Below are 26,692 nucleotides of genomic sequence, written 5' to 3' on the forward strand. Positions count from 1 at the left end.
GTAACTTTGAGCAGAGCTGTATTATTATTATTTTTTTTGTGTGTATTCAAGCCGCTGGTTGCTCATTAGCCACTTGTCCGGCTGCTCGTTTGTCTGGCCATTAACCAGCTTGAACTTTAGTTGCAGTGCCCCACGTTTCCAGCTCCTCCACTGATAGGCTACTCCCTGCACCCCTTTCGCTTTCCTCGTGTCTGGCTCAAAACTTTTGCTGGGCATTGTCGCTTTTTTTTTTGTTTTTTTTTTTCTTTAATCAACGCCTTGCCCAGATAAGCTTTAGTTTCTGGGTGCTGGGTACCGGGAAGTGCCTGGCTCTGGGCTGTGCCTGGTACGACAGCAATTAAACACCGGGCGGTCTGGGAGCGCGACAAGGTGACCAACAGCCATCGAAGTTCGTTGGCGGCGACAATCAATTTACCTGCCGGCCAACGGAAGAAGGCGAACGGGTGGTGGACAGGGGACAGGGGCAGGGAACAGGGACGTTCTTTGGCGTCTGATAAATGAGAAAAGTTTTAATGCGGAGCGTTCAGGTCGGCTCATTGGCATTTTTACGATGTCGGTGTGCCCAGGGACAGGACAGTCTAGGCCCCGGACAAATAGGCAACAAATGAGACGAGTCGAGGGTGCTTAATAGAAAAGCGCAGCGTATGCAAGTTAAGTGGGGATGAGATGGGAAGCTTAGCAAGTAGCACAATTTACCCATCCTCAGTGGGAGTTGCAAAACAGTTCGGATTTCCCCCACGCTCACCCCCGAGTGTGGCACTTAAAAACTTTTTCGCATGCAACCGCGGACGATGCAGTTACAACCCTTTTTTTTGGGGGGGGGGTTAGACTTTGTAACCCATCTGGGTATCGGTCTCGGGACATGCGAACGTGGCTGCGATATAAAATAGCCTTGGCCAGCAATTATATGAACAGCAAAAGCAAAAGCAACAAGCAGGAAGAACAATCTGTGATTTGGACAATGTTTTTGTGTCCTTTTTGCAACAAACTATTGGAGACTAAAAATTACTCAAACATTGTCTGGTCACAAGGCATGGACAATGAAGTGCAAGCAAGTCCCACACATAAACTTGTCAATTCATGCGTCTATTAAATCCATTACGATTCTGTCTATCAGCCTCTATCAGGATCGACTGTTGGTCCAATAAAATGCACTACTGCATGCAATAAATAGTTTTTATTTTTTATTTATGTAGGTGTGACACTATCTTTTATTAGATCATTTAATATTTACCATTACAAATTATTCTTCTTCTTATTTATTATGCTTAAATTGTCAGTCAGTACAAAAGATAAGATAAGTTAAAGAAGACTACGAGTTGTCATAATACATAGTACTTACTAATTAAGTCTCGTGTGCAATTTAAGATTATAATTTAAAATTGAATTATATCGTTCTCTTACAAATATATAGAACTATATTTCGAAATCTATATTCCTATGGGAATTAACCTCTATGCGGAACTTCATAGTCTCTTTTGCTTAGTAGTTAACTGTGTGTGTTGTGCAAGTTTGTGTGTTTCCAGTGGCTCTGTCCTTAATATTCATAATGCTTCCAAGTACGCGTGTGCGAATATAGATAAATATATTACTACACATAATATATAATATATATATACATAAAACAATGACAGTCGAGCCCTGCCGGCACCGCACTGTGAGTGGCGCGTGCGGTGGCCCCATACAAAAAAAAAAAAAACTAAAAACACACACACACACACACAAGAGAGAGAAAGGGAAAAAAGAAGAGAAAAGTAAAACTATGAAAGCGTCTGACTTTTGACCGCCGGTGCAATTTTTGGTGACCAGCGGCGGCGTGACAAAAAACGTGACTGAAACTTTTTGTCGGGCTTGGATGGTTTTTGGGACATTGCTGGTTTTTTTTCTATTTGTTTTTTTCTTTTTGTTTTTTTTTTTTTTGGGAGTCGCCTCCGCTTTTGTGGCAGGTTTGTGTCTGTGCTCGTGGCGGCGCTAACAAATTTCAATAAATTACAGTTACATTTCCCAAAGTCAGGGCATCGCGCTGTGTCGTCTCCGGGTCGTTTTGTTCGCTTAATGGCTCCGCTGTCAGCTCTTTGCCGCTTGCCCCGTGCCCCGTGCCCCGTGCCACGCCCTCTGGCTCTCTCCCCCTTTCTCTCTCTCTCACTCTCCTACTTCGACTGCATAATTCAATTTGTGCTAAAGTTTTGTGAGTGCGTGGCACTCGCTCCGTCGCCGACGGCCCTCGTAATGCGTCACATAATTCAAACGCAAATTCCTATGGATGCTGCCCAAATCCCGAACCGTGCTGCTTGCAGCCAAAATAAGCTTACATCAATGGGTCCACCTCATCGAGAGGGCGATTGGGTGGGTTATTGTGCAATGATATTAGATACTTGCACCATGTTGTTAGCTACTTAATAAGTGCAATTCGGTCACTGTTTCGATGTCGAATCTGTTGCCTCGTGATTTAGAAACACTAACTCGTCTAACTAACTAAGCTCGTCCCGCTCTATTCCTATCATCCCTATCAGGATAATGCATTTGAGTTAAACTTGGCCTGCTTAAATCGTTCAAATCTACTATATCTTTTGCTTTCTCATTGCTTGCAACTTTGTGTGGGTCGCTGATAATGATAAAAATACTGTGGTATCTAAAAGGTTTATAAGCGAAAAAACATATCTTAAAGAAGAATCTCAGGGAGTAATTCTATCGAATTGCATTCAAGGTTTATGGCATTATTTCTAGGTTTTTGAGAGGCTGATACTGATAGTTGAAGCACATTATTTATAAGAGCAGAACTCAAAATATTGGCAAATATGTACTTGACTTATTTCTGCCGGAATTATCCTATAACATGAAATGCTATCGCTTCCTGTTGATCTGTCAAAGTTGCCAACAAGCTGAAGCCATTTGCTTGGGTCTCACGCTGACTTTTTTCTTCTTGTGTTTTTTTTTTTTGTGTGTGTGTGTGTGTGTGGATCATAAGTGCTGCAAGTGAATAAATGTAACAGCTTTGGCGAAACGCGTGTGCCAGCCATAAATCAGCTGCTGTAGCTGGAGCTGAAAGTGGACCTGGACCTGGAGCTGAAGCTGGAGCTGGAGCTGAAAGTGGGCCTGGAGTTGGAGCTGCTCTGCTGGCCAAGCAGCCAAGTTTGGCAACTGATTACGGAAAGCCGAGTCCAGACAGTAACGAAACTAACAATTTTGTGGGCTAACTATGACGATGTTGCCGATTTTACGCTACATTTGCCGCACGATTGTCGCTGTTTGGATGTGGCGGCAAACGGGGAAAGGGAAAGGGAAACGGATGTGGATGTCGACGTGGAAGTGGAAAGTGGAGCAGCAAACGCCAGCTAGACATTGTCTGACCAGGGACAGCCAGTTTTTGTTGTTGTTGCCCATATTACATACTTGAGTGCACTTATTTATTTGCTTGTATGTCAACCTGCATACGTGTGTGTGTCTGTGTGACCGTGTGTGTGTCTGTGTGACCGTGTGTGTGTGTGTGTGTATGACTGCCATTTTTCTATTTTGCGATTTCAATTTGTCTATTGTACAGCACGAAAAGGAGACAAATTGCTGAGGCAAGAAGGGCGCAACGAGACCCAACCAGACCCAACCAACCAGACCGGGACAGCAGCACCAAAAGGCCAAAGGCAAAAGGGACGCCCTCACCCGCTTCTGCTCCTACTTCTGTTCCAGCTCCAGCTCCAGCTCCAGTTCCAGCTTCAGTTCCTACTCTTGCCCCAGCCTGTCCGCCTGCTGCTGTTCTTGATTAACCTATTATGATCATTTGATTGCTCGATTTAATTTGCTATCGTCGATTTTTTTTGTATTTTCTTTTTTTTTGTATTTATTTTTATTTTGCTACATTTCGCATTTCTCTTTGTCTGGCGCCGGAGAAAAGAGAAGCGAGAACTTTAAGTAACGGATGGGAGAAAACTTATTATTTCCCCCATTGATTCTTTCCCAAATTGAATTTCTTTGATGACTTTTTGGCCTGTACATTGTCCTGTTGCCCTCAACCCCCACCCCCCTTTTGTATTGCATTTATATAATAATAAGGCCAACAACAACAGCAACAACAACAACAACTGACCCCAAATTAATTTTCATTATAAACTTTGTCCCTTTTGCATTCGCATCCAATTTTGGCCAGCTTAATTTTTGTTTCGATTGCTGTCAGTTTTAATAATTGTTCCTGTGCATCTGATGCAATTCAAAAATGATTATGCAGTTTTAAATATTGCTGCTATATTGATAAATACAAATTTTATTTTATTTTCTCATCTATGGTTGCCTACGATTTGTGCAATTGTTTTTAATTATGTTGACTTTTTGCTCATTCAGCAGCGGTTTTTTCATTGCGTGTTTCGCCTACAAATCAAAAATTTGGGATATCAGACTCGAGAGTAATTTGAAATTAAATTATTGTTCGTGCTGCAACAGCAAAGCAGCAGCAAAAACATGAAATTTATATATTTATTTATGATAGGTTCCACGCTTCATTGAGAGAAGCCCCACTCTGAGAGATTTGTTCGCATAGAAGTAGGCTATTTTAGATCATTCGTCTCTCGCAACTTGCTCTAAGCCAACTTCAATAAACCGAGCGATTGTTCCCTTAGAAGCTATATAATATGACCAATTTCCAAATAGATATTTTAGTGATAATGTATGCTTCCGTTCCTATGGCTATATGGCTATAGTTGTACGATCCAGCCTGTAAAAATACGAATGTATTCCAGGTGCCAGCAGGACACCTTTTACTCGAGGGACATGGCTATATAGACTGGACTAGTTGTGCTGATCAAGAATATTTATATATTTTATGGAGTCAGATATGCTTTCATTAGACTTCACAGTCAAATACAAATGATATGCCCTCAATGATAGGCACTCAAAAGTAGATAGAGTAGAGCAGAGTGGAGAGACAAGCACTTGTTTTTGACACAATTTGTCGATTGACCCGCGGCACTTTGGACTGGTTGAAAACAAAGCCATTGGCATTAATTTTGCTTTTAGCTGTGGGCCTTAATGCCAATTTTTGTTGCCATTGGACTATTCAATCGACTGTTTAACATGGCGTATGCTTATCAAATTAACGAATTACGCACTTCAGAATGCCAATGTAATTTCCCGTATGCGGTTGCAATAAATGATAATCGCACAAGAGCCACACACACACACACACTTTGTTGCATGACATGGAATGATGTGCTTTGCGGCTGGATCGACCAAAAGTCGTCAATTCCGTCGGTGCCGCAGAAAAACAGGCAACCAACGCGGCAAAGAGCAACTGGCTGGACTGCACAACAATGCAAACAATGCCACAAATGCACAAAATACGCCCGGACCGTGACCAGAATTGCCGGCTCCTACAACAACTGCGACTATGACTACTACGGCAACGACTATTACTCCTGCATACCCACCCCCACCCCCACCCTCTCCACCTCCCCACAGACTCATTCCGCCGGTCAAAGAGCTTGGAGCCAGGGTGCGTCAGAGCCGCCGTTCGACATAATTAAAAGCGCGCGCCGTTTACGCAATTAATGAACTCTCGCCAAATTAGGCTGCGGCAGCGCGACAAGCAAATGGCCAGGACGAGGACGACGACGACGACGAGAACGAGGACAGGCGAGCGGGCGAACGGGACAGGATGTACCCTCAATGACCGCCTGTGCTGCGGTTGCGGTTACAGCCCACACAGCCCACACCAATGGGCTAGGGGTGAGGCGGGGGCGTTGGCCAAATGGCGAGGAAACGTTGGTGCACAAAAACCGCCGCTTTTGCCGCATTGCAGGGCTTTTGTTGCAAAAACAGCCAGACGACAGCCGCATTAATGGCCGCCAGTAAAACAAGAGATGCCAAGCACCCTTCCATCTCCATCTCCACATCCACCTTTGTCGCTCCCCCGTTTGTCTTTGTAGACGCATCCACCGCCTAAGCAAATTGAATCACTCGGGCAATCAGACGGTGCTGGTCTTGGTCCTGGTCCTGGTCCAGGTCTAGGTCCAGGTCCACTTTCAGGCGGCAGAGCTCAAATCGCAGAAAACACAATTAAATTGGAGCCTAAGACAAAAAAGCGACAAGAAAGAGTGCTCTACTCAAGTGACTCACAAACTGCTCGACTTGGCAACACCCTGTACCAAACAATTTGTATGCTTATTGATGAAATTTGGTTTCAAAAATATTATGCTGAAGACGACGTGACTAACCAGAAATGATCTTCAACTCTTGCTGCTGATCGAGCATATATGCATGTATGTATATACTTTGTGGGAGATACTTTCGTCTGCAAGTTTCATATGTTTTCACGACTTCAAGATACCCTGCTTGGCAAATATTTAAAAGGGTACAGAGTATAATAAAAATTGTGGAGACACCGAATTTAATTGAAGCACTCCGAAAGCCATTTGGTAGGGTCGGGGTCAGTAATGTTAACAATTTTAATGTCAGCTAAAAGTACCAAAGCAAACAAGGCACAATTAAGACGTTATCACTTTGGTATTGAATATAGTATCTCTCTAGTACTCTCGTTATGCGCTTCAGCTATAAAATGATCTATGATTTATACATACATTGAAAACGCGCTGCAATTGAATTCCGCAATTTGAGGAGTTTTAGACGAGGCCAAAACGATGATGGTCAACTTGAAATGCCGCTGCTGAACACGCAATTCAATGATTTGTGGTCAATGTCACCAATGCAATTGCAGTTGCGTTTATCACACACTCACACACTCACACACTCACACACTCACACACTCACACACACACACTCACTCACACTGGTTGCCGAAAACACATTTCTGCAACAATTCCACCCAGCCACAGTACCCCACTACACCACCAGCAGCCCAGTACACAAAAAGAAAAAAGCATCACGTTTGTTTGTTACTTCTCTTGCAATCAATTCTTTTCTTTTGCCTCTGTTTATTTTGTTGTGGTGCAATTTCTTTTCATTCAGTATCAATTTGCTTCTCATGCACACAAAACTTTACAATTTCATTTCACGTTTCTTCTTTGCATTATCTCTACAAGCAAGTCAAAAAAAAATAATTATAATATATATGTTTATATATATATACGTATACCTAAGAATTGAAAAAAAAAAAAATAATGTACATAGTATAAATTTACAGCATTTGTTTTCCTATTTGTTCCCCTCCCACATTAAATGAATGCCTTGGCTAAGTTGCTGTTCAAAGTAGAATATGGAGGAAAAATCAATGAGTGCGATAAACCGAAAGGGAATAATAAAGATAAGTTGCCGAAACTTCAGCTTAAAGCAAGATGAATAAATAGGTGTGCAAACTAAGTAGCAGAAAATAAAAAAAAAAAACAACAACAATATGAAATAGACAATTAGACTGAGCACTAGAAATGCTCAGAAATGCTTTAGTTCGCCTTTTTCTCTGTTGCCGTTGACGTTGACGTTTCCGCCGCTGTGGATGCAACGAGCGGTGGCGCAATCACAGTCGCAGTCTGCGAGTTGCCCGATATGTCCAAATCACTGGCGCTGTTCTGCAAATATTAAGGAGTGATACGAGAATTTAGTATTAAAGAGAGTTTTGCAGATGTTAATGTTACTGCATTCAAAAGATTTTCATTATTTTGAGCATGATTGTCGATCATTTTTTCTTGATAAACAAAAATAGCTTACCTTCATCTCCTTGCTGAGCTTCATGGACTTGCCCATGCTCTGCAATCGATAACGCTCCTTGGCACGCTCGCGTATTTTCTCGGGCACCACCCACATGGTGGTGGCAATGTTGCCGCAGAAGAGCAACAGAAAGAGCCCGCACATGACAGACACATGCCACGGGGCATCTGGCGGATAATATGCCAGTTTGAAGAGCGTCCAGGCGTTGTAGGCCTGAAAGGCGTACCCAATGAAGAGGAACGGCAAAAGGAAGCTCAAACCGCGCCACATCCACGAATGAAAGCCCTCAATGGTAATGTCCATATTGTGGCGCTCGCCCAGCGCCTTGAGTCGATACAGGAGTCCCTTCTGGTAGCCAAACTGCAAATACTGCACAATGCCTGCAATGGACGAGTGCAAGAAACGAAAGCATTCGAACGTGAATTCATTAAGCGAATCGGAATGGTTTTCTTTGGTTTTCGGTTTTCGTTTCGTTTCGTTTCGTTTCGTTTGGTTCGATTCGGTTCAGTTTGGTTTGGTTTGGTTTGGTTTGGTTTGGTTTGGTTTACTTACTGATGTACACATTAAAGTACATGAACTGCAGGCGGAAGAGCTGCCAGTGCTCGCCCTGGGGCCAGACGAGGAGCACACCAGCAGCGACCGTTGAGATGAAATGATGGGCACGCCACCAGCCCTTTATCCGAGAGCCATTCACCTTCAGTATGGACTCGCGTATGGTCAGCGTGCAATAGTACCACACCAGCAGAAATATGAAGGCCAGCTCCAGGGCTCTGTGGACGCATAAGTATATTGTTATGATGCTAATGGACGGGGACGGTAGTGGTTCCTTAAATGAAAGATTATCACCAGTCTTACCTGTAGTTGAATATCAAATTGAAAAACGCCATTATCAGTCCAATTACGTTGAGTATTAATTTAAACTTTTCATAGTCATCTTTGTAGCGAACTTTGTCGTTTCTGTTCAGAATTGAGACGTTCACATCGCCCAGGATAATCTATGGCAAAAAATAAAAAAATAAAAATAAAAATAAAAATAACAACAACAACAACAAGAAGAAAAACATTAACATGAACACAAATTGACACAAACTTAAGCGAAGTCGACGACATTCAACAAGCGACACAAATTGTCGCTTACGCAAACTTTGTGCAAATCCAATTCGCTTTCAACTTTCAACTGTGAACTCTCAGCTCTCAGCTCTCAGCTCTGAACTTTGAACTCTCAACTCACCTGCAGGTAGCGACCAGATTTTGCTGGCAGCGATTGCTCAATTTCATGCAGCTGAGCCTTCCGCTTCAGCGACATCTTCTGCAGATCATCGATCTTCTCCTTCTCCTCGCCGCCAACTGGCCCTTTAAATCTGTAATCAAGCAAATCAAAATTGATTTTTTGTTAATTATTTCAGAAAGCTGAAAGCTTATCAAATTATAAATGGACTTTTCTTGGCGCATTCAAATAGTTGTGTCATAAATCACTTTGTCGAACCCGATGATGTCCATCATCATTTCAAACAGTTAAGTAAATAAAGGGCATTATTGTGTCATAATTAAAATGCAATTCTTTTTCGATGATCTCATCTAGGATATATGTACGATTTGTCAAACATCGATAACCCATTCAATATTGGAAAAAGGATTTAATGAAGTTGTGCAAAAGTGTGTCACAGGCGGAAAGAAGCATCTCATACCCCATTGAGTATATATAAACAGATTCCATAGAGTACATCTATAAGTAGAGCAAGCCAATCTCTGAAGCAATAAGAGCCAAAGACTATAAGTTCTCGTGTTCCATAAATAGAGTAAGTTTATTTTGTTTTATCGGCAATTGCCACATTGTACATGTATCGGTAAAAGTCGATTTCCGGTAGCTACATGGGACACAATTCTAAAGACGCAATTCTAATATTATATTTATATAATATCCGGCGGCATATTAAGAAGACAGAATGAGCTTTTATACTGAGCAAACTACAATTAGCAATTAGCAACTATACTCTGGGTTCGAGGTATCTCCTAGCGGGCTCTCGCTTCTTCGCATATTTGTATATTTCTTAAAAATTGATTTAATAATAATATTATTTTCAATTGAGAATGTGTGATTGCATGGGGTAAAAAACCATTTCATAGCTGACAACTTGCACATAGCAACAACATTTACAACATTTGTATCGATCTGTTGCAGGTATCAGTTGCAATACGATGACTCATTCACTCGGAAAATGCAGGTGCTTGGCGTTAGTTGGGTCAATGGTCAATGGTCAATGGGTTCGATGTTGCATCAGATGCCTTGCAATTTGCATAAATATTATTTATACTTGATTTCAAAGAGGGGAATGGAGACTGCTCGTCGATATCAATTATAAACACCGCGCTCGGTACACGCCAATTTTAATTTGCAGCACGTCAAAGTTCAATTTAGGCATTATTGATAGTTACCTATATCTATATATATATATATATATATATATATATATATATATATGTATGGACAAATGAACATATGATGTGCATATGTGCTTTCTATTTTGTTATTTATTCGACTTGCTGGCAATTTTGTCAATAGCTTGCATAATTCATGTTTTTATTTTTAAACACCTAATAAATAGTATAAAATGGCAACGCTGATAAGCGACCCAAAAGTGATATGGGAAGTGCCCACAGCCCAAGAAAATCTAAATAAACATATGTATGTATGTATGTGCTCGAATTTTATATGTACGGGGAATAATCTAGAATTTCTTATATATATATTTTTTTTTTGTAAATATGAATATCAGTTTATGATTATGTAAGTGCGGAAGTTCGCCAGCGATCGAAAAATTTGATCGATTTGTCACTCATACTAAAAACATTATGAATGACTAAAAATGGGCCTATTTGGATTGGTTTTTGATTGGTATTTTCCTTTAATTAATTAATTAATTTTATTTTTATTGTTTTCCATTTGCACACGCGCCAAAGTCGCCTCTGAAAGGCGTTGCTGTCATTAACGGGCGCACTTGACGCCGGTTTTGAAAAGCAAATGTTGCAATTCAATTGCTGTTGCTGTTGTTGTTGTTGTTGTTGTTGCTGATTTTGCTGTTGATTGTGTGTGCACATTGCACACCTTCAGCTGACCAGAACAAACACACAAGCAAGCATGCATGCATGTATGTGAGTGTGAGTGTGTGTGTGTGTGTGTGTGCCTGTATGCACCTTCGTACATAAGCAAACGAACCGTTACGCTAAAATAATGAACTGCAATAATAGAGTACAACAACCACCGGCAGTAATTGTAGCGTACTAGAAGCCAGCAGCAGTTGCGCCAACAATTTCCATTTTTTCAAATAAGATGAATTTGGCGAAAACGCAAGGCGAACTTTTTACTGTCACATTTGTAGCGCTAGTTTTTAATAGTTTGTGTTTTTTATTTTATTTATGTACATTAATTTATTTTGGACAGTTCAAAATCATGTCATGTTCTATATATTTGTCTTTTACGTGTGCGTAGCGTAAATCTGGCAAACAGAGACAGCTGAGCGCAAGGTCATTGTGGCAAGAGCAAGCTAAAGAAAAACGGTGTCGGCAGAGCGGGGACAGTGCAAAGCACGCAATCAGCTACACACACGCACACACACACACGCACGCAAATATACGCGGTGCTGCTCGCTCCGCTTTGCCAAGTATTCTTGTATGCGCGCGTAAGAGCGAGGTGGAAAGAGGCAAAGCTTTATTTTGTGCGCTCACAGCGTTCGTGTATGTGCTCCACTCACTCTCTCTCTCTCTCGTTCTCTTTCTCATCAGGCGATCAGTGACACACATAACACAAAAACTTCGCAACTGTTATGACAACAACAACAAGCACAGGTACAACTTGGCCTTGCAAGCACAGTGGGCCTCAGCTTGCTGAACTTGTGATCAATATTGCAAAATGTTCAATCGTTTCAAAATTCACTACACAAAATAATACAATTTTTTCGATTATAATTATTTCATTATAAATTAGAGAATAAGATCACATGGGGCGACCAATAGTTATAATTTCATGAGGTGTAATTTGTCTGTAGAGAAACTTAACATTATAAAATTATATGAAAGTCTCAAATTTGGATTAAATGTAATAATTCATTTTCCTTATGCTCAGCATATTTGCCCCACTGTCAAACAGCTGGTCATCGAGTTTAGTTTTGTTTATTTTTATTATTTTCGGTCAATCATATTTTCTTGTTTGGTTTTTAATATTTGTTTTGCTTGCGAGTTGAGATCGATGTTGTTTTAGTTTACGCTTCAGGCGCCACGCCAGTATAGGGTCAAGGGCGGCGAAGAGAGGTGGAGGGGAGAAGGAAGAGCGGCTAACTGGTCAAAGGTTCAATTACAAAAAAAAAAAAACAATAATAAAAATGTTATGCCACTGACCATGGCAATAAAAATGCCCAAAAGCATCAGTTTGTGGAGCAAAGTCTACGCGTGGTTTTATCACAGCTTTGTTTTTATCGAAAGAAACACAGTTGTAAAAACTAATTGGAGCCAGGCTAGAAGCAACTAGCCAACGAAGAAACACACATACAAATATAGATACGAGACTGCCAGCCGTTAGCCTAAATAAGACCTGATAAGGCTCACCTTTCTGACTAATTGCCGCTATACATGTGTTTTACAGTTCTGATTGATAAGCCACAAGAAAACAAAATAAGTGTGTGTGTGTGAGCGAGTCCGATAAGAAAGCATGGGTAGGAAACTTGCTGCCAGCAATAACTGATTGATATCAAATTCCAATTCCAATTGGAAAACTTCAAAATGGTGTTGCTCATTATGGCTATAATAGCCATGGCAATGTAACGAATTCGAGTGTCAGCGAGCACATTTCAAATGCATAGCGATGCAAAGCTTAACGAGTTTTCTTAATAGCCGAAACATAGTGTAAAAGGCATTTAATGGCACTATTTCTATATGAATATATATATTTTCTATTTAAATGTATATATTTGTCTTCATTATTTATAACTTTTCAAACATTTTCTGCGTCAACATTGAATAAATAAAATACTAAAAATTTAAGTATATTTTTCCTGATATCTTTTCTTTAAATTTCTTTCGAGTTCATTCACCATTTTATGCAGCTACAACGAATAATAATGTTTTAAGTCATCAACTCGTGTCACGCGACCATTTCTAGCAAGTTAATATGTCCGTGTCTGTATATAAATATATATGCGAACTTTCATAACCCAACCCTATAATAAATGTGTGTATGTATTTACTTTAAAGTGTACAAAGTACATGAAAATATTGTAGAAGGGTTGGCTTTTTGGTACTTAGGGATTGCTTTGTCATTCTCATACTCACTGTCGCATCGAGGCCGTTATTTGATTCATGCGATATCGCTGATGTTTGATCTCGTTGAAGCATTTCTGCTGGTGTTGATACAGCTGTTCCAGCAGCTCAATGTAGCGTCTGTTGCACGTCTACAAAAGGCAAAATATGTATTTATGTATTTTTAATAGCAACCGTTTCAAGGTGCAGACAAGAAGATGAAGAACAACAACAACAAAAACCACAAAAAAGACTCACCTCAAGCTCGGTGTACTCGCGATTGAGTTCATCCCATTCACTGCGAAGCGTCTCGATGTCCATATTGTGATGATTATGGATATGGTTGTTGTTGTTATTGCTCCAAGATTTGCTTTACACGTTTTGCTGGCCGCTGGTATGCAACAGCTGTTTTGAGGTTAGGGCCGTCCCTCTGGCAAAGGGGAGGGTGGGTGTGGGGAGTAGGGAGGGTAAATTGCCGGCTCTCGTCGTGGGGCGAATGCGCCGTCTACCCAAAATATTTGGTATTTGGTGAAAAATCAATTGGCCGCAACGCAGGCAATTCGCCTCGATTTCTATTTCGCTGCACACCGTTTCGATTCGATTCGGCCACTTATCAGAACTCCAACTGAATTATTGGTTAAATTAAAACGCGCTTCTGCTTCTGCAGCTTGTTGGTTTTCGTTTTTTGTATTTAAAATACAATTTGAGCGGAGCAGCGACGCTTACGCCGTGCGGTTACTAAATCTGAACTAAACACTACGGCGGCGGCAATAGCAATAATAATATTTTAGCGGCGATCCAATTGGCAGTGCGGCGAGCTGAGGCTGAGGCTGAAACTGAGGCAGCGGTAGCGGCAGCGATGGATAACTGCATGCAGTGCGTTGGCGACACTTAATTTTAAATATTTAAGACTTAGTTTTTGAGACGGGCCTTCTGATTAGATTAAACAAACACGACCAACCGCCGCAGCCAGAGCACACTCGCACCAAACAATAATTTTATTTTGCTTTGGTTGAGCGCAACAAAAAAAGAATGTGAGCAAAGAGTCGCGCAGCAGCCACCGCTTGCTTGTTGCGTCGCACTTCGCACACTATGGTTGTGTCGCTCTTATCAATGGATTACATTTTGCTAGCTATTTCTGTCTTGTGCTTACTTACGGACTGTGTATGCTTTTACAAAGGTAGCTTTCGCTTCGGTGGTGAGTTTCTGCTCTATGGTGGATTTGCAGTGGCGCTCGTTTTGAAATTTTGTTAATGCTTGTGCTGAATGTGGTTTGAAGTGAGATTGATTTTTTGTTTTTTTCTTCGTTGTGTGTATAAAGCATATTTAATCGCCTACTAACATTAAATGTAGTTTTCATAGCATAGTTTTTTCGTCTATGTTTGACACAAAAGTAATAAAAATTTAAAAAAAAATCATTTATAATTTATACATGTGCATATGTAAACATTAGCTGGCGGCGTCACTCCTTGCGCCTGGCGCGCAATCGCAGCGCCAAGTAGGCGAATCCACGAAAGCAAACAATGAGCAGGGCCAATCCGACATAGTCGAGCGGCAGATCTGCGGCCGAGAAGTTTAGCGTTTCCAGTATAACCTTGCCGGAGCTGGGACACGTTGTGTTTGAGGAGGTGCAGCTAATCTCGCCGGCCTCCACATCGGCCCATTGATTGATTAGCAGGCCCTCGTTGGCGTAACGGAACCAGGACAGATAGGACAACCATTTCAGATAGATGGGCACCGAACCTGAGTTGAGGAAGAACCCACCGAAAAGCAGAAATGGAATGATAACAGGCGGACCCACCGAGAGCGCCATCGATGTTGAGGAACTGGCACAGGATATCAAGTAGCCAAACGAGGTGGACACATTGGCCACTAGTGTGACCAGCGCCAGGCAGTTGAAAAAGTGCAGCGCACCCGCCCGCAGACCAATCATCGGATATGCAATCGCTGTGAACACAAGCGGCACGGTTAAAAACAACGGCAATTCAGCTATAGTCTTGCCCAGAAAGTAGGTGTCGCATCGATAAAGGCGACTGCGCGACTCCCTCATAAACACGGGCAGCTCCGACGTAAACACCTGAAAGAGACAGTAAAAGCCAAAATGAAACCGATAAACAGATACTTAAAGTTCGATATACACACATAATTAATGAAAATAATGAATTTAATATTTCAACTAAAACTTTAAGATCAATATAACATGAACATATATATTTTGGGATGTTTCTCTCAGATAAAAACTTTTCTTTATTTTTTAATGAATAAATATATATATTTAATTATGACTATCTATGCTGTAACTAAATTATAGAAAAGTTCAATGGTTCAATATTGATATACACATACATACATATGTACATACAAAAGGGAATGCTTACATTAATGGTGGCAAACACATTCTGAAATGTCATGTTTGTCAGGAAGAGAAAGATGGCTCCGTTGATGTTCATCACGCCCACCTGCGTAAGCTGCTGGCCCAGAAAGATCAGCCCAATTAGCACAGCTACCATCTAAAAATAGGGTTTGAAACATTAGCAAAAGAACAAGGAGACAGAGAGAGAGAGAGAGAGAGAGAGAGAGAAAGTGGTAGCATGGTGAGGTGGGGACTTGTGTGCATCTCACCGTTGTTTGTATGAGTCGCACTTTCACGAGCAGTGGCTCCTTCAGCACGGAGAGCCAGGAGCGCCAGAGTACGGCACGGAATTGCATAAACCATGTCGCCTTGTATGTATATCCATTCTCGGGCTGTTCCAACGGCTGCGTTTGGGCCTTGGCAGCCAACAGCTGCTCCATATCCCGCGCCACCTTGCTAATGGCGAAGTTATCGCAAATCTTGGCAATTCGCTCACGCGACTCCAGCTCCCGGCCTGGCACAATCGCCAGCACCTGCACATAGAAGTCGGCCGGATTGTAGTTGGTCGGACACTGGGCGCCAACACTGTGGGGAACGAGTTGAGTTCAATCAATGGATGGAACAGAGAGGAAGGGATCGCGGCATTCATCGTTTTTCCTTCTTTGAAAATAATTCAACGAAACTTTTCATCGATTCATCGAAAATAATAAACTGATTAAACTTACAAATTATGATCAATTTATGTATACAGGATTTCTTAAAATTTACATTTATATTAAAAACACAAGTGAAGAAAGTAGAAAGTATTTTCCCCCTTATAGACAATAGACAGCATTTCAGTAGAACTTTTTGGTTGTTGTGATTTTAGAACTATCTAAAATAATAGGGCACTCCGTTTTTTAGGGATAGAAAGTGTTGTAAATAGCGTGGAAAAATGAAGAGTTAAACGCAGTTTCTGATTATGGATTATCTTTATTATGCGCGAGTGCGTCTTTACTTGTTGAAGAATTGAGAGCAACTTTTGAACTCAGAAAGAATCAGGGGAAACTTTTTTAAGTATAAGTTTGCCGAAACTGACCCAATTTTCATGCTTGGTCATATTTTGACCTCCAAATGAATTCTCTGTCCAGAAAGTGTTCACCTTCATTTCTGAACCGGTCTTAAATCGTAAAATGCAAGCAACTTGACTGCTTAAATTACAATACGTGTTGTGATTAGTTTGCAAGTACTTACTAGGAGAAGAAATCGACAGCCTCGCTTGGTGTGCCAAGGAATGCGACACGACCCTCGGCGATGAGGAGTATCTTGTCGAACAGCTCAAACAGCTCCGACGATGGCTGATGTATGGTCAGTATAACGGTTTTGCCCTTCTCCGACAGCTTTTTGAGCACCTGGACGACGCTGTGAGCGGTAAACGAGTCAAGACCCGATGTGGGCTCATCGCAAATCAACAGCGGCGGATCGGTGAGTGCCTCCGAGGCAAAGGCCAAACGCTTCCGCTCACCGCCAGACAGCCCCTTGACACGTCCAGGCACCCCAATAATCGTATGCTGGCACTTGCTCAGCGACAGCTCCTGGATGACCTGATCGACACGCGCCACCCGCTGGCGAAAGGTCAAATGCCGTGGCATGCGCACCATCGCCTGGAAGATGAGATGCTCCCGAGCCGTCAGTGAGCCAATGAATAGATCATCCTGTTGCACATAGGCGCACCGTGCCTGCATCTCCTTGGCATCCACCGGCTGGCCATTGAGCAGTCGCACGCTCGACGGCGACACCTGAACTCCCTGCGGCGACCTAAAGGCTAACGCGTTCAATAGGGTCGTCTTGCCGGCACCGGAGCTGCCCATTACAGCCAACAGTTCACCCGGATAGGCCACGCCGCAAACTGTGGATGAGAAGACCAGGAAATGGGTGTACAGATAGAGTAACAGCTTGATTTCAATTCCAAGGAAAACAGTAGATAATACGAGGCTATTATGATGTACTTAAAAATATAGCTTTACGCAAATTTTATGTAAACCAAAATAGCTAAAATACTATTTGCATACAGATTTAGAAATAGCTAAATATTGAGCAGAAAATATATTTTTGGCTGGTCGCATAAAAATTGAAAACATCAAATTCAGATATAAAAACAAAGCAACAAAGCAATTCAATTTGTTTCAACAATGAACAAAAATTGTGTGTGCAAATAAAGCAATTTAATTTTGTTTTTGTACTAATGTCGCAAAAAAAGATTTTGATTGAAAACGTGAATATAAATTTTAAACAAATATTATGAAAAATAGTATATGGCAAATCGAATTTAATTTCGAATAAACCATGATTTTTTTCGCTTCTTTCGTTTATTATTATTTTGTTTTTTTTTTTTTTGTGGTGTTTAGTGAAGAGTAGAATAATGCTTTTACCATTTTTAAGGAGATGCTTGCGCGGTGCAGGAATATGTCGCTCGTTGCAGAAGAGTCCACGGGTGCGATTCACAAGCTGGCGCCAATTGGATCCCGGCTGATGGACTGCACCAAAGATGTCGACATTGTGCCAGGCATAGGTGAGCGTCTCCGGCAACTGTGTGTCATCGGATCTGCTGAACGAGCCATAGTTCTTGGCCTGGCCAAAGCTTTGGCTAATGCAGCTCTGCGAAGTGGGCGCCATCGACGTTGATGTCGCCGTTGCGGGCTCCCCCTGTTGTCAGTTGGATAGAGATAGATGTAGAGTTGGCAATGGGTGAATGTGAGTGTTGTGCTTGGCAGGGTTGTTGTTCGGGGCAAAAAGGTTTGAAAACTTTTCAATTTAACGCGAATAGCTAAAAACTTGCGCCCATAAAAAAGGGCGACGACGCGTAAATCTTTTCGGCGTGCTAATCCCAACGCCTACTTACGACCAATTCCTAAATAAAAATGGGGCGTGGCGGGGGGATGGCGATGCTTTTGCCTGAGTTTCATCAAAATAAAAAAAATGGCCAAGTTTTTCGAGGGACGAGGCGAACTCTGGCAAGTTGAAAGACCCGAGACTCGACCATTTAAAATGTGCAAATTAGGGCGGCCATAAGCCGCAGACGGTGTCGGAGCTGTTCGCAGTTGAGAGAGTGATAGAATGAGAGGGCAAGAGCTAGTGATAGAGACAGAGATAGAGATAGAAAGGCTGGCCATGTTGCCACTTCGTAAGACAATTGCCCGGCGTAAATGCAAATCGCACCCGGATTCAGATTGAGGGCTTGAATTGCGTTTTTTGTTTTTTGTTTCTTTTTTTTATTATTGAGCTTTACGGGTCGGCGAGGGTTTGAGCTTGGGACATTGTTAGCAACATTATTGCCATTTGAAGGTGACTTGCCCCGAGTGGCAAGTGAGTGAATGAGTGCCAAAGTTTGCCTTCGAAATGTTCTATTCGAGTGCATTGAATCAGTTTTGAATGCTTCGCTGAGTGTCCTTTGAGTGTCTGAGTGTCCCAGCAGCGTCAATTGATTGACCAATTGAGCATTGCGTAATTTACTTAGCATACATTACGCATTTGTTTTTCTAACGTTGATCTTGTTTGCTCGATTTCTTGTTATTGGTCACAAAATAAATCGCTTAGTTCTAGTCCAACTTCCATAGTATTTTACTAAATTTACCTAGAATATTGCCTTGAAACTATTAATTATTAAATTATGGCTCATTCTTGCAGAATGCCATTAACAAGTTGTTTATATGTGCATAGTCATAGGCATTTAAGCTTAATTAATAACGTCTGCAATCGCATAGCCAGCTGAAGTTCTTTAAAACTAAAAGTAAGTTGGCAACAAACTTTATTGAAGACTTAAGACTTAAGACTTAAGTTCTGTGAGTTGACGAATTTATATTTACATTCACTGCTGTATTACATTAACAGCATTAATAATCATTAACAGCATTCAAATACTTAGTTTCCATGCTCAAACTGTGCTTACTTCAGGTAATTACAAACAAGGTTGCGACTAGCGACATCTGGCGGTCAAAACAGATATGCCTGCTGGCTGCGCCCAAAAGCGTTGCCACAGCAGCTAAAAAAGTGATTCAACAAAGCCCAAAGTAGAAAGTACGAAAAATTAAATAAATATGAAATGTAAAATACAGACCGCGGGTCAAACTGAACTCAAGCTCGGGAGCGTCCGAGAGGAGTGCAGATAACAAGATATTATAGCAACACACACTTAAGCAACGCCAAAGAAAATGGAAATAACAATAACAACAACAACAACAACAACAACAAGGACAACAACGGCAGCAGCAGCAACAATAACAAAAATGTGAACACAACATAAGCAAATAAATACAGGAAAAACTTTTTAATAACATTTTTCGGCCTCATTTGTTGTGAAAACAATTTTGCTGGGGCCGTGCAGCATTCCGTGCCGTGGCGCACAACATCGCACCACATACCAAACCAAAAGCACCATCCAAATACCACCCATCCACCACCCACAGTTTCTGCCACATGTAACGGATATTAAATTTTTCGCGTTTACCTCGACGTGGCCGCCTCCAATTTCTCGAGCCAAATTGAAATGCAACGGACAACAACAACAGCAAGAAGAAGAAGAAGAAGAAGAAGATGAGCAGCCAGAAGAAGAAGAAGAAGCGACCGAGAAGATGAAGAAGTAAAAGACGAAGTGGCAGCAACAGCAGAGAGCAGCAAACAGGACTTGAACGAGCCGCATTATTAATAGCCAGGGCGACATTTTCGGGATTGAATGAATGACCGATTCTTGGGACAGAGGAAAACAGGGACAGACACAGAGACAGAGACAGAGAGAGTGGATACACACCCTCGCACACACACACACACACACACACACAATAGCTCAATGTTGTTTGCATCGCCAGCAGCTTTTGCTTAATTTTGATGATTATTTATACAAATTATTATGATTGCGTTAGGTGAAACGCAGAAAGCTTTTCATATTGCGGCCATCAGTCTGCCGCGACGCCGTCAATTAGCGCCCACCTCCGACTCTCCCCAACGGAGACGGGGCCGCCAGGCATGGAAACCCTGCAAGCCAGCGCTGGACCGCCTGAGCTGCGAGTGGGCTGGAGTGGGTGGGATGGAGGTTTGTAGTGGAGACAACAACCGCAACGGACAATGTGGGCGGTGAGCTCTGGTTTCAGTCTCTGGAAGCCCTACCCATGGGCTCAACCGGTATGTACATACATTCATACATATATAAGTATATATATATATATATATAGGTGGATAAAGATGACGAAATTTGTGTTCCTGGAAATGCGAGGAGCAAAGCTTGAGGTGGACAAATGTGAATTATATATTGATTGGAAACTTGCGGACTTCTCGAAACAACCAAGATCAGGAAGTGCTCGAAGGCTTATACTAAGACGTAATTCCAAGAAATACAGAAACTGCTTGGCGCCAAAGGTTTCGTTTAATTTCAGCCGAGACCTTAAATGTGAACTTTAATATTTATTTAAGGAGAAGGTTCAACTATTTGAAGCATACCGAAGATTACCTAGTCTTGCAGGCCGTGGTCCAAAAACTTTCTTGTTCATTTTTAAATCCGATTTCAAGGAGATGGACTTTCTGTTGGAAAGGTAAATAAGCTAAAGTTTGGCAAGAACTTGGGAAAAAACACTTTGCTCAACATTAACCAAAATTTTGAGTTTTAATGGAACTTGAACTATCAGCGATAAAAGAGAACATCTACAAAGGAAAAAGCTGTGAAAAAATTAATTTAATCGAATTAATTTTCTACTCGACTTTACCAAGAAAAAGTTAAAGAAAACCAAAATCAATTTAAATTTTATTATGTAAATGTAATGCAGTTGAATATAATATGGATTAAAATAAAACTATATCCGAGCCGTTCTCTCTGCAAATAAGAACTCGAAAAGTGATGTACGCCCTTCTTCTTCTTCATTCTGATTGCATGACTGGGCCAAAAGCCTATAAGGCTAGAATCAACACAGACGAGCCCAAGATATTGAGATACTCGACAGACAGCACCGTGAGCTGCCAAGGCGAAGATTCAGAGACAGATACAAGTACAGATGCTGGTGCTGATGTAGAATGGCCAGTCAAATAATGACCCAGATAAGAGTGGATTAAACAATATCAATAAAAGACAAAAACAAAGGCAAACAAAAAACACACAAAGAATGCGAACAGAAAGAAGCCAAGACGATGACAACAAGTACTCAGTTGGCGAGCATAGAACATGTGTCAAACACTTGCCAGATACGCGTCGAAAGATACAGTTACAGATACTCAGGTAGTTAGATACAAATACGCTGTGAGATAGGGCAATAACTATAAAGATGTGTTATCTGACACCCAAGCGATATGCACTTCTGTATATATATATACATATATATATATATATATATATATATATATATATTGTCTGTCTTCTCTACTCGCATGCATCGCTGCACCAATTTGTATCCATTGCTTGATATGCCAAAAGCATAGGTGTATCAAATAGTAGTTGCAACATTATCTGAAAGCAGTCCAACAGTGCTTAAGTATGCAAGCTGTCAGGGATTCAAAACTGAACTAGTTGAAACAACGTGATGTGTAGATGTGTAAATAAAGGTTATCAATGCAAACTTTTTATTTGTTTGCTGCTTAAGTATTTGTCTAAGAATATCCATACTTATCTAAGTATTCTATGAGTTTTACTTGCCTAACTCTTTATATCTAAAAAGCAAAAGAAAAGCCTTTTTGGATAGTTTTGGTATTTTGTTTTATTTATGTGAATAGCACTTTGGTAAAGAAAACAAAAGAGTTATTATAAAGTGCAAAGGGTATTATAATTTGGTCGTAAAGACTGTAGAATATGGAAAGAAGTGTCTTCGACTCTATAAGTAAATATATGTATTCTTGATCAGTATATATCAGTATTCTTGATCGATAGGGCTCTGTGACTAATTCTGCGTATTATTTTTTAGGAATATTTTGGTGCAAATTGGCATCGGTCGGAATTTTAAATTAATTGTGAAATTTAGATGGCAGGAGATGAACTCCGCTCTGCAAGAGTATGCAATCTTCGGCGTGTCTAGGATATATCTTATACGTTCTCTCTTGCTATTTTTTTTTTAATGTACTCATTATTCTTTAGACCCGTAGCTTACATTTCAATTGACAAATAAGCATGTTATTCGGCACATTTGGTAATAGATTAGTTGCAATGATTGTTTAATAGTGTATATATATATATATATATATATATATACATGTATATACGTAAATATGTTCATATGTATTCGAACAATGGCAACGACTGTTTTGGGTGTGTGGGGGATGCTAGCACAAATGAAAATCAAGGTCGTCGAGAATAGACGAGTACAGATTGTTGATTGTTCAATTGTTGCTGTTGTGTGAATGCATTTCTATACACACTTATTATTCATGCCTCCAATTACATGCGTTGCAACATTTGTTTAGCATAATGCGTTCCACTCATCTCCCTCTCTCTCTTTCGCTCTTAGGTAGTCTGTGTCATAGTTTCTATAGATTCTATAGATTCTTGTTTATGGCTGATGCAATGCGTCGGCTTGCGGTTTATACTGTGAGTGCGGGATTTGTGTGTTTGGGGGGGGGGGTGTTTGTGGCGCGAATGTGGAACGGTCTAAAGTAGCTGTTAGTTCACACGCTGCTGTCGCCTGGAAGCATGCAACATTTTCTTTGTGCTGCTATTGCTTTTGATTACTTACATTGTGCAACTGCTCGGTAGAGGGATGCTTGCTGCTGCCGCGTATCAATAGCTCCTGATCCTCTTGGCCCATCTTGTCAGTTGGCTCATGCAATAGGCATACACACCAACACACACACACACACACTAGCGCTAACACAACAACAAACAAAAAAAATAGAAAACAAAACCAAATCGAGTCTTCACTTTGAGTCAGGCACTTTTCGTAATTTGTATTTGCCTATTGTCGTTGTCGTTCTTCTCGTTGTTGTTGTTGTTGTTGTAGTTGTTATTGTTGTTTCCGTTTTGTTTTTATTTTCCTTTCTGGCGCTGCGGCGTCGCTTTGGCTTCGTGACGAACGCGCTGACAAAACACAACTGACGCTGAAAGACTGTGCGACTGACGGCACCTAACGGCAACTGTCGCTAACTGTGGCGGCCATTGACGCTGACGTTGACGCCGCCGCCGCCGCTGCCGCTGCCGCTGCAACGGCGACAGAGCTGCCTTTTGCGGTGGCAATGAGTGAAATTTGATGAGTGCAAACAGATAAAAGCTCAGTGACAACAACAAACACGACAACAAATGCTTCGTCTATTTGCATGCTGATTAGAGAGGAGACGAGTCGTCCGTCTGCTGCCATAAACAGTATCTTTGTCTTCTTCTCATTACGCACTGTGCACCGTTATCAGTGCATTTGCTTTTGCTTTTACCTCTTTTGTTCGCGTTGTGATGCTTCCTGCTGCTAGCTATCGATAACATTATCGATAGGCAAAAAGCCAAAAAAACTGTTATTTCTTTGGATTGTGTTTAATGATTTCATTAAAAAATAGTTTTTCTCGAAAATATGCTCGACTGACATCTGAACCAAAACCAAACAGTTCATGTGGTAAGCATTTTAGCAAGCGAATTTAAGATTTGCCCATGGGGCTATATTCTATTTTGGATAAAATACTTATAAATAACATTAGGTTGTGAATGATATTAGATTAAACCTATTAAAAATAGGCTTACACAGAATTATAACATCAGATTCCCTAAAATTTATTTCGGAGCAGCTGGAGATCTCATTTTTGGTATGTCAAATCTCAAGCTAATGTTTTGTTTCTTTTATATAATATGATTAGAAATATGGGGACCCAAGTTGGTATATTATCACAATACATTTGCTTTTAAAATATCAAATCAATGAAAATTATGAGATGAGCACAGAGTATCAGCTACTCGAGCACTCGCGACAAGAGCATGTTTTGTTGTTTGGGTGATATAATTGTAAAATCAAACTTAAATTATAAAGCTGTTCGCTTCACATAGAATGTCTGTGCGGATTTAGTCTTAATCATACTCAGAAGAAACCCTAATAATTGAATATTGAAAATCGCCTTAAAATGAAAATCGACCTTAAAACTAAAATGATTTTCTGGTCTCTAGAAATAATTTCTACATATGCGACAAATATTTCTTATAATTAGAAACACTTACACTAAATCGACCATCTGAAAACTATATATGTGGTTTTTTCATTTTATTTTTTAACAAATATTTTATATTTTTATAAAATATTTGACAAAACTTACCGTAAGCCCAGCTGTTAAATATATTTTAGTGTTATTGGCAAATTTCTCGTTTAAAAGTTATTGTTTGGTTAGTTTTGCACAAGATTTGTAAAAGACATTTTTGCTAATTTAAAGGATTTAATTCCTTATTTCAAGCATATAATAGCTTGGAGTAAGAAAATTAAAACCTTGGTTGTAACATCTATATAATAAAACAATCGACCTTGGAATGAGCAAAGTCAGATTTAATATTTAAGAAAGAGGCAACTTTCTGAAAAATAGGGTGGGAAATAGAATGTGTCTAACTTATGGTTCATATAAAATGTAACTTGAAGTAAGTAAATTAAAGCCTTCGATTTTTGAAAGACGCGACTTTCCTATTAACAAATGCATTCACGTTTTTCTTAATCTTAAGTCGAGTTTTTCTGAGTGCATGCATATATTGCTGTTGTTGCTGCTGCACCTTTAGGGCTTCTTTCTTTGATCGGCTGTGCGCAGCGCTTTGAGCTGAACTCAAACTTGAAACGACTTTCATGTTAAAAAAAAGAAAAAGAAAAAAAATCCAGCTCAAAGCTCATAAGTAGTTGTTGCAGTATGGTCGTTGTTGCCGCTTTAAAGTAGTGCCACAAAATATGTTGCGGGGCATGCGTTGCTGCTGTCGCTTTATAAGCTGCAACAGCAAAAACAGCACACGAAATCTCGTTTGAACTTCTGACAAGCTCAGTTGCCAGTTGCTCCAGTCGGATGCCATCATTTACTCACTCAAATGCTATAAACTTTTAACACTTAACAATTTATTGTCACTCTGCTTGCGTTAGCTTTGTCGTTGTTGTTGCCGCTGTCGCAGTCGCAGTCGCCGTCGCAGTCGCTGTCGACGCCGGCGTCGTTGTGTTTGTGTCATGAAACTTGCAGTGCAAAGGCAACAAAAAAAAAAGAAAATATAAAAAAAATTCGAGCAAAAATGTAGTGGAAAGTTTCGCTAACACGCTTTAACACTCTCCCTTACAAACACAAACACACACACACACACACACGCACAGACACACACTCACAGATACACACACACACACACACACACACACAAACATACATATACAGGTAGAGCGGCCATTGACACTTGGACTCAGGTTGGGTGAGTTGTTCGGAGCTGAGTTTATTCCCGCCGTTGACAATGACTCTGACTTAACCCCTCTGTGCCCAATGCTCGCACACTTTGGAGTTGCCATTGCCATCCCCCATTGGCACCAGCACCACCCATGCAAATTATTGACGCGGACAGTGGCTTCAATAAATCCGAGTGTGTGGGTGTGTGTGGTAACTTTTGCTGTGCCTGCTGCCTGTTTGTGCTAACTTTATGCCAAGCGCCACGCTAATCAGACAGCTTTCTAGTTCATTGCATTGAACGAGCGACACGCCCACATGGCTGAATCTCTCCATCTGTAAGCGTAGGCACGCACCCGCAGCACCGCAGCGCCAGGGCCCCGCTGCACCATCGCTCCACCGCACCGCCAGTCTAAACCGTCCGTCAAGCAGCCACTCAACTGGCTGTAATTGCCAAGTAAATCAGCGCTGCCACTTGCCATGCCCGAAAAGTATGTTCTGTCGAGGATTGCGGATGGCAGCAAAAAAAAAGGGAAAAGGCACTTGGAGCTAAGGGGTTTAGGGGCAAAGGAAGGTTTGCGTGTGTGTGTGTGTATGCGGGTGTATGTGTATGTGTATGTGGCACTTGGCTTGTGCTAAACTTTGAGAAGTTTTAAAGAGGAATGCTTCATGTGCTAGATTCATAGCTAGTTAGTTAGTTAGTTCGTTAGCTAGTTGCTCAGGATCCACAACTTGGTTAAGCGAGCGGGGCTGGTCGAGGCGGTCGTCTGTTCCAAAAGTTTATACAAAGGGGATGGGAATGAATGTCGCCTGTCTGCTGTGGAGCTAGAAGTGAAGAAATCTGTTTGCAAAGGCCATAAAGAATAGGTACAAATACACTGAATATGGCAAATTAATTTGCGAATACAAAATTTCAATTTATATGACATTTTTCCAGAGAGTCGAGAGTTAATGCAGAATTAATAAAAATAATTCGGAAATCTGATCATTTGTGGCGAATATATTGCAGTTCGAGTTTGAATTTCTACAGAAAAAGCTTCGAATTAATATATATATATAAATATATATATAAATATATATATA

At 40.9% G+C, this 26,692-nt stretch overlaps 2 protein-coding genes across 2 annotated transcripts; both read right to left on the bottom strand.

The window, feature by feature from the left end:
* Nucleotides 1-6,870: 6,870 nt before the first annotated feature.
* Nucleotides 6,871-14,028, bottom strand: LOC6564925 (transmembrane protein 120 homolog). The gene is made up of 7 exons (XM_001991034.2): nt 13,198-14,028; nt 12,973-13,091; nt 8,879-9,008; nt 8,503-8,642; nt 8,200-8,417; nt 7,648-8,027; nt 6,871-7,508 (listed from the first exon to the last, which is right to left on the bottom strand). The coding sequence occupies exons 1-7, from the start codon at nt 13,258-13,260 to the stop codon at nt 7,383-7,385; spliced, it is 1,176 nt and encodes a 391-aa protein (XP_001991070.1). The 5' UTR covers nt 13,261-14,028; the 3' UTR covers nt 6,871-7,382.
* A 205-nt stretch (nt 14,029-14,233) lies between these two features.
* On the bottom strand, nt 14,234-23,356 carry LOC6564926 (protein white). Its single transcript, XM_001991035.2, has 6 exons — nt 22,978-23,356; nt 17,704-17,977; nt 16,526-17,180; nt 15,562-15,877; nt 15,318-15,449; nt 14,234-15,016 (listed from the first exon to the last, which is right to left on the bottom strand). Exons 1-6 carry the CDS (start codon nt 23,047-23,049, stop codon nt 14,402-14,404), a joined length of 2,064 nt encoding a protein of 687 aa, XP_001991071.1. The 5' UTR covers nt 23,050-23,356; the 3' UTR covers nt 14,234-14,401.
* Between the last annotated feature and the right edge of the window lie 3,336 nt (nt 23,357-26,692).

This window comes from Drosophila grimshawi, unplaced genomic scaffold, assembly GCF_018153295.1.
Source record: "Drosophila grimshawi isolate 15287-2541.00 unplaced genomic scaffold, ASM1815329v1 contig_1006, whole genome shotgun sequence".
NCBI classification, from domain to species: domain Eukaryota; kingdom Metazoa; phylum Arthropoda; class Insecta; order Diptera; family Drosophilidae; genus Drosophila; species Drosophila grimshawi.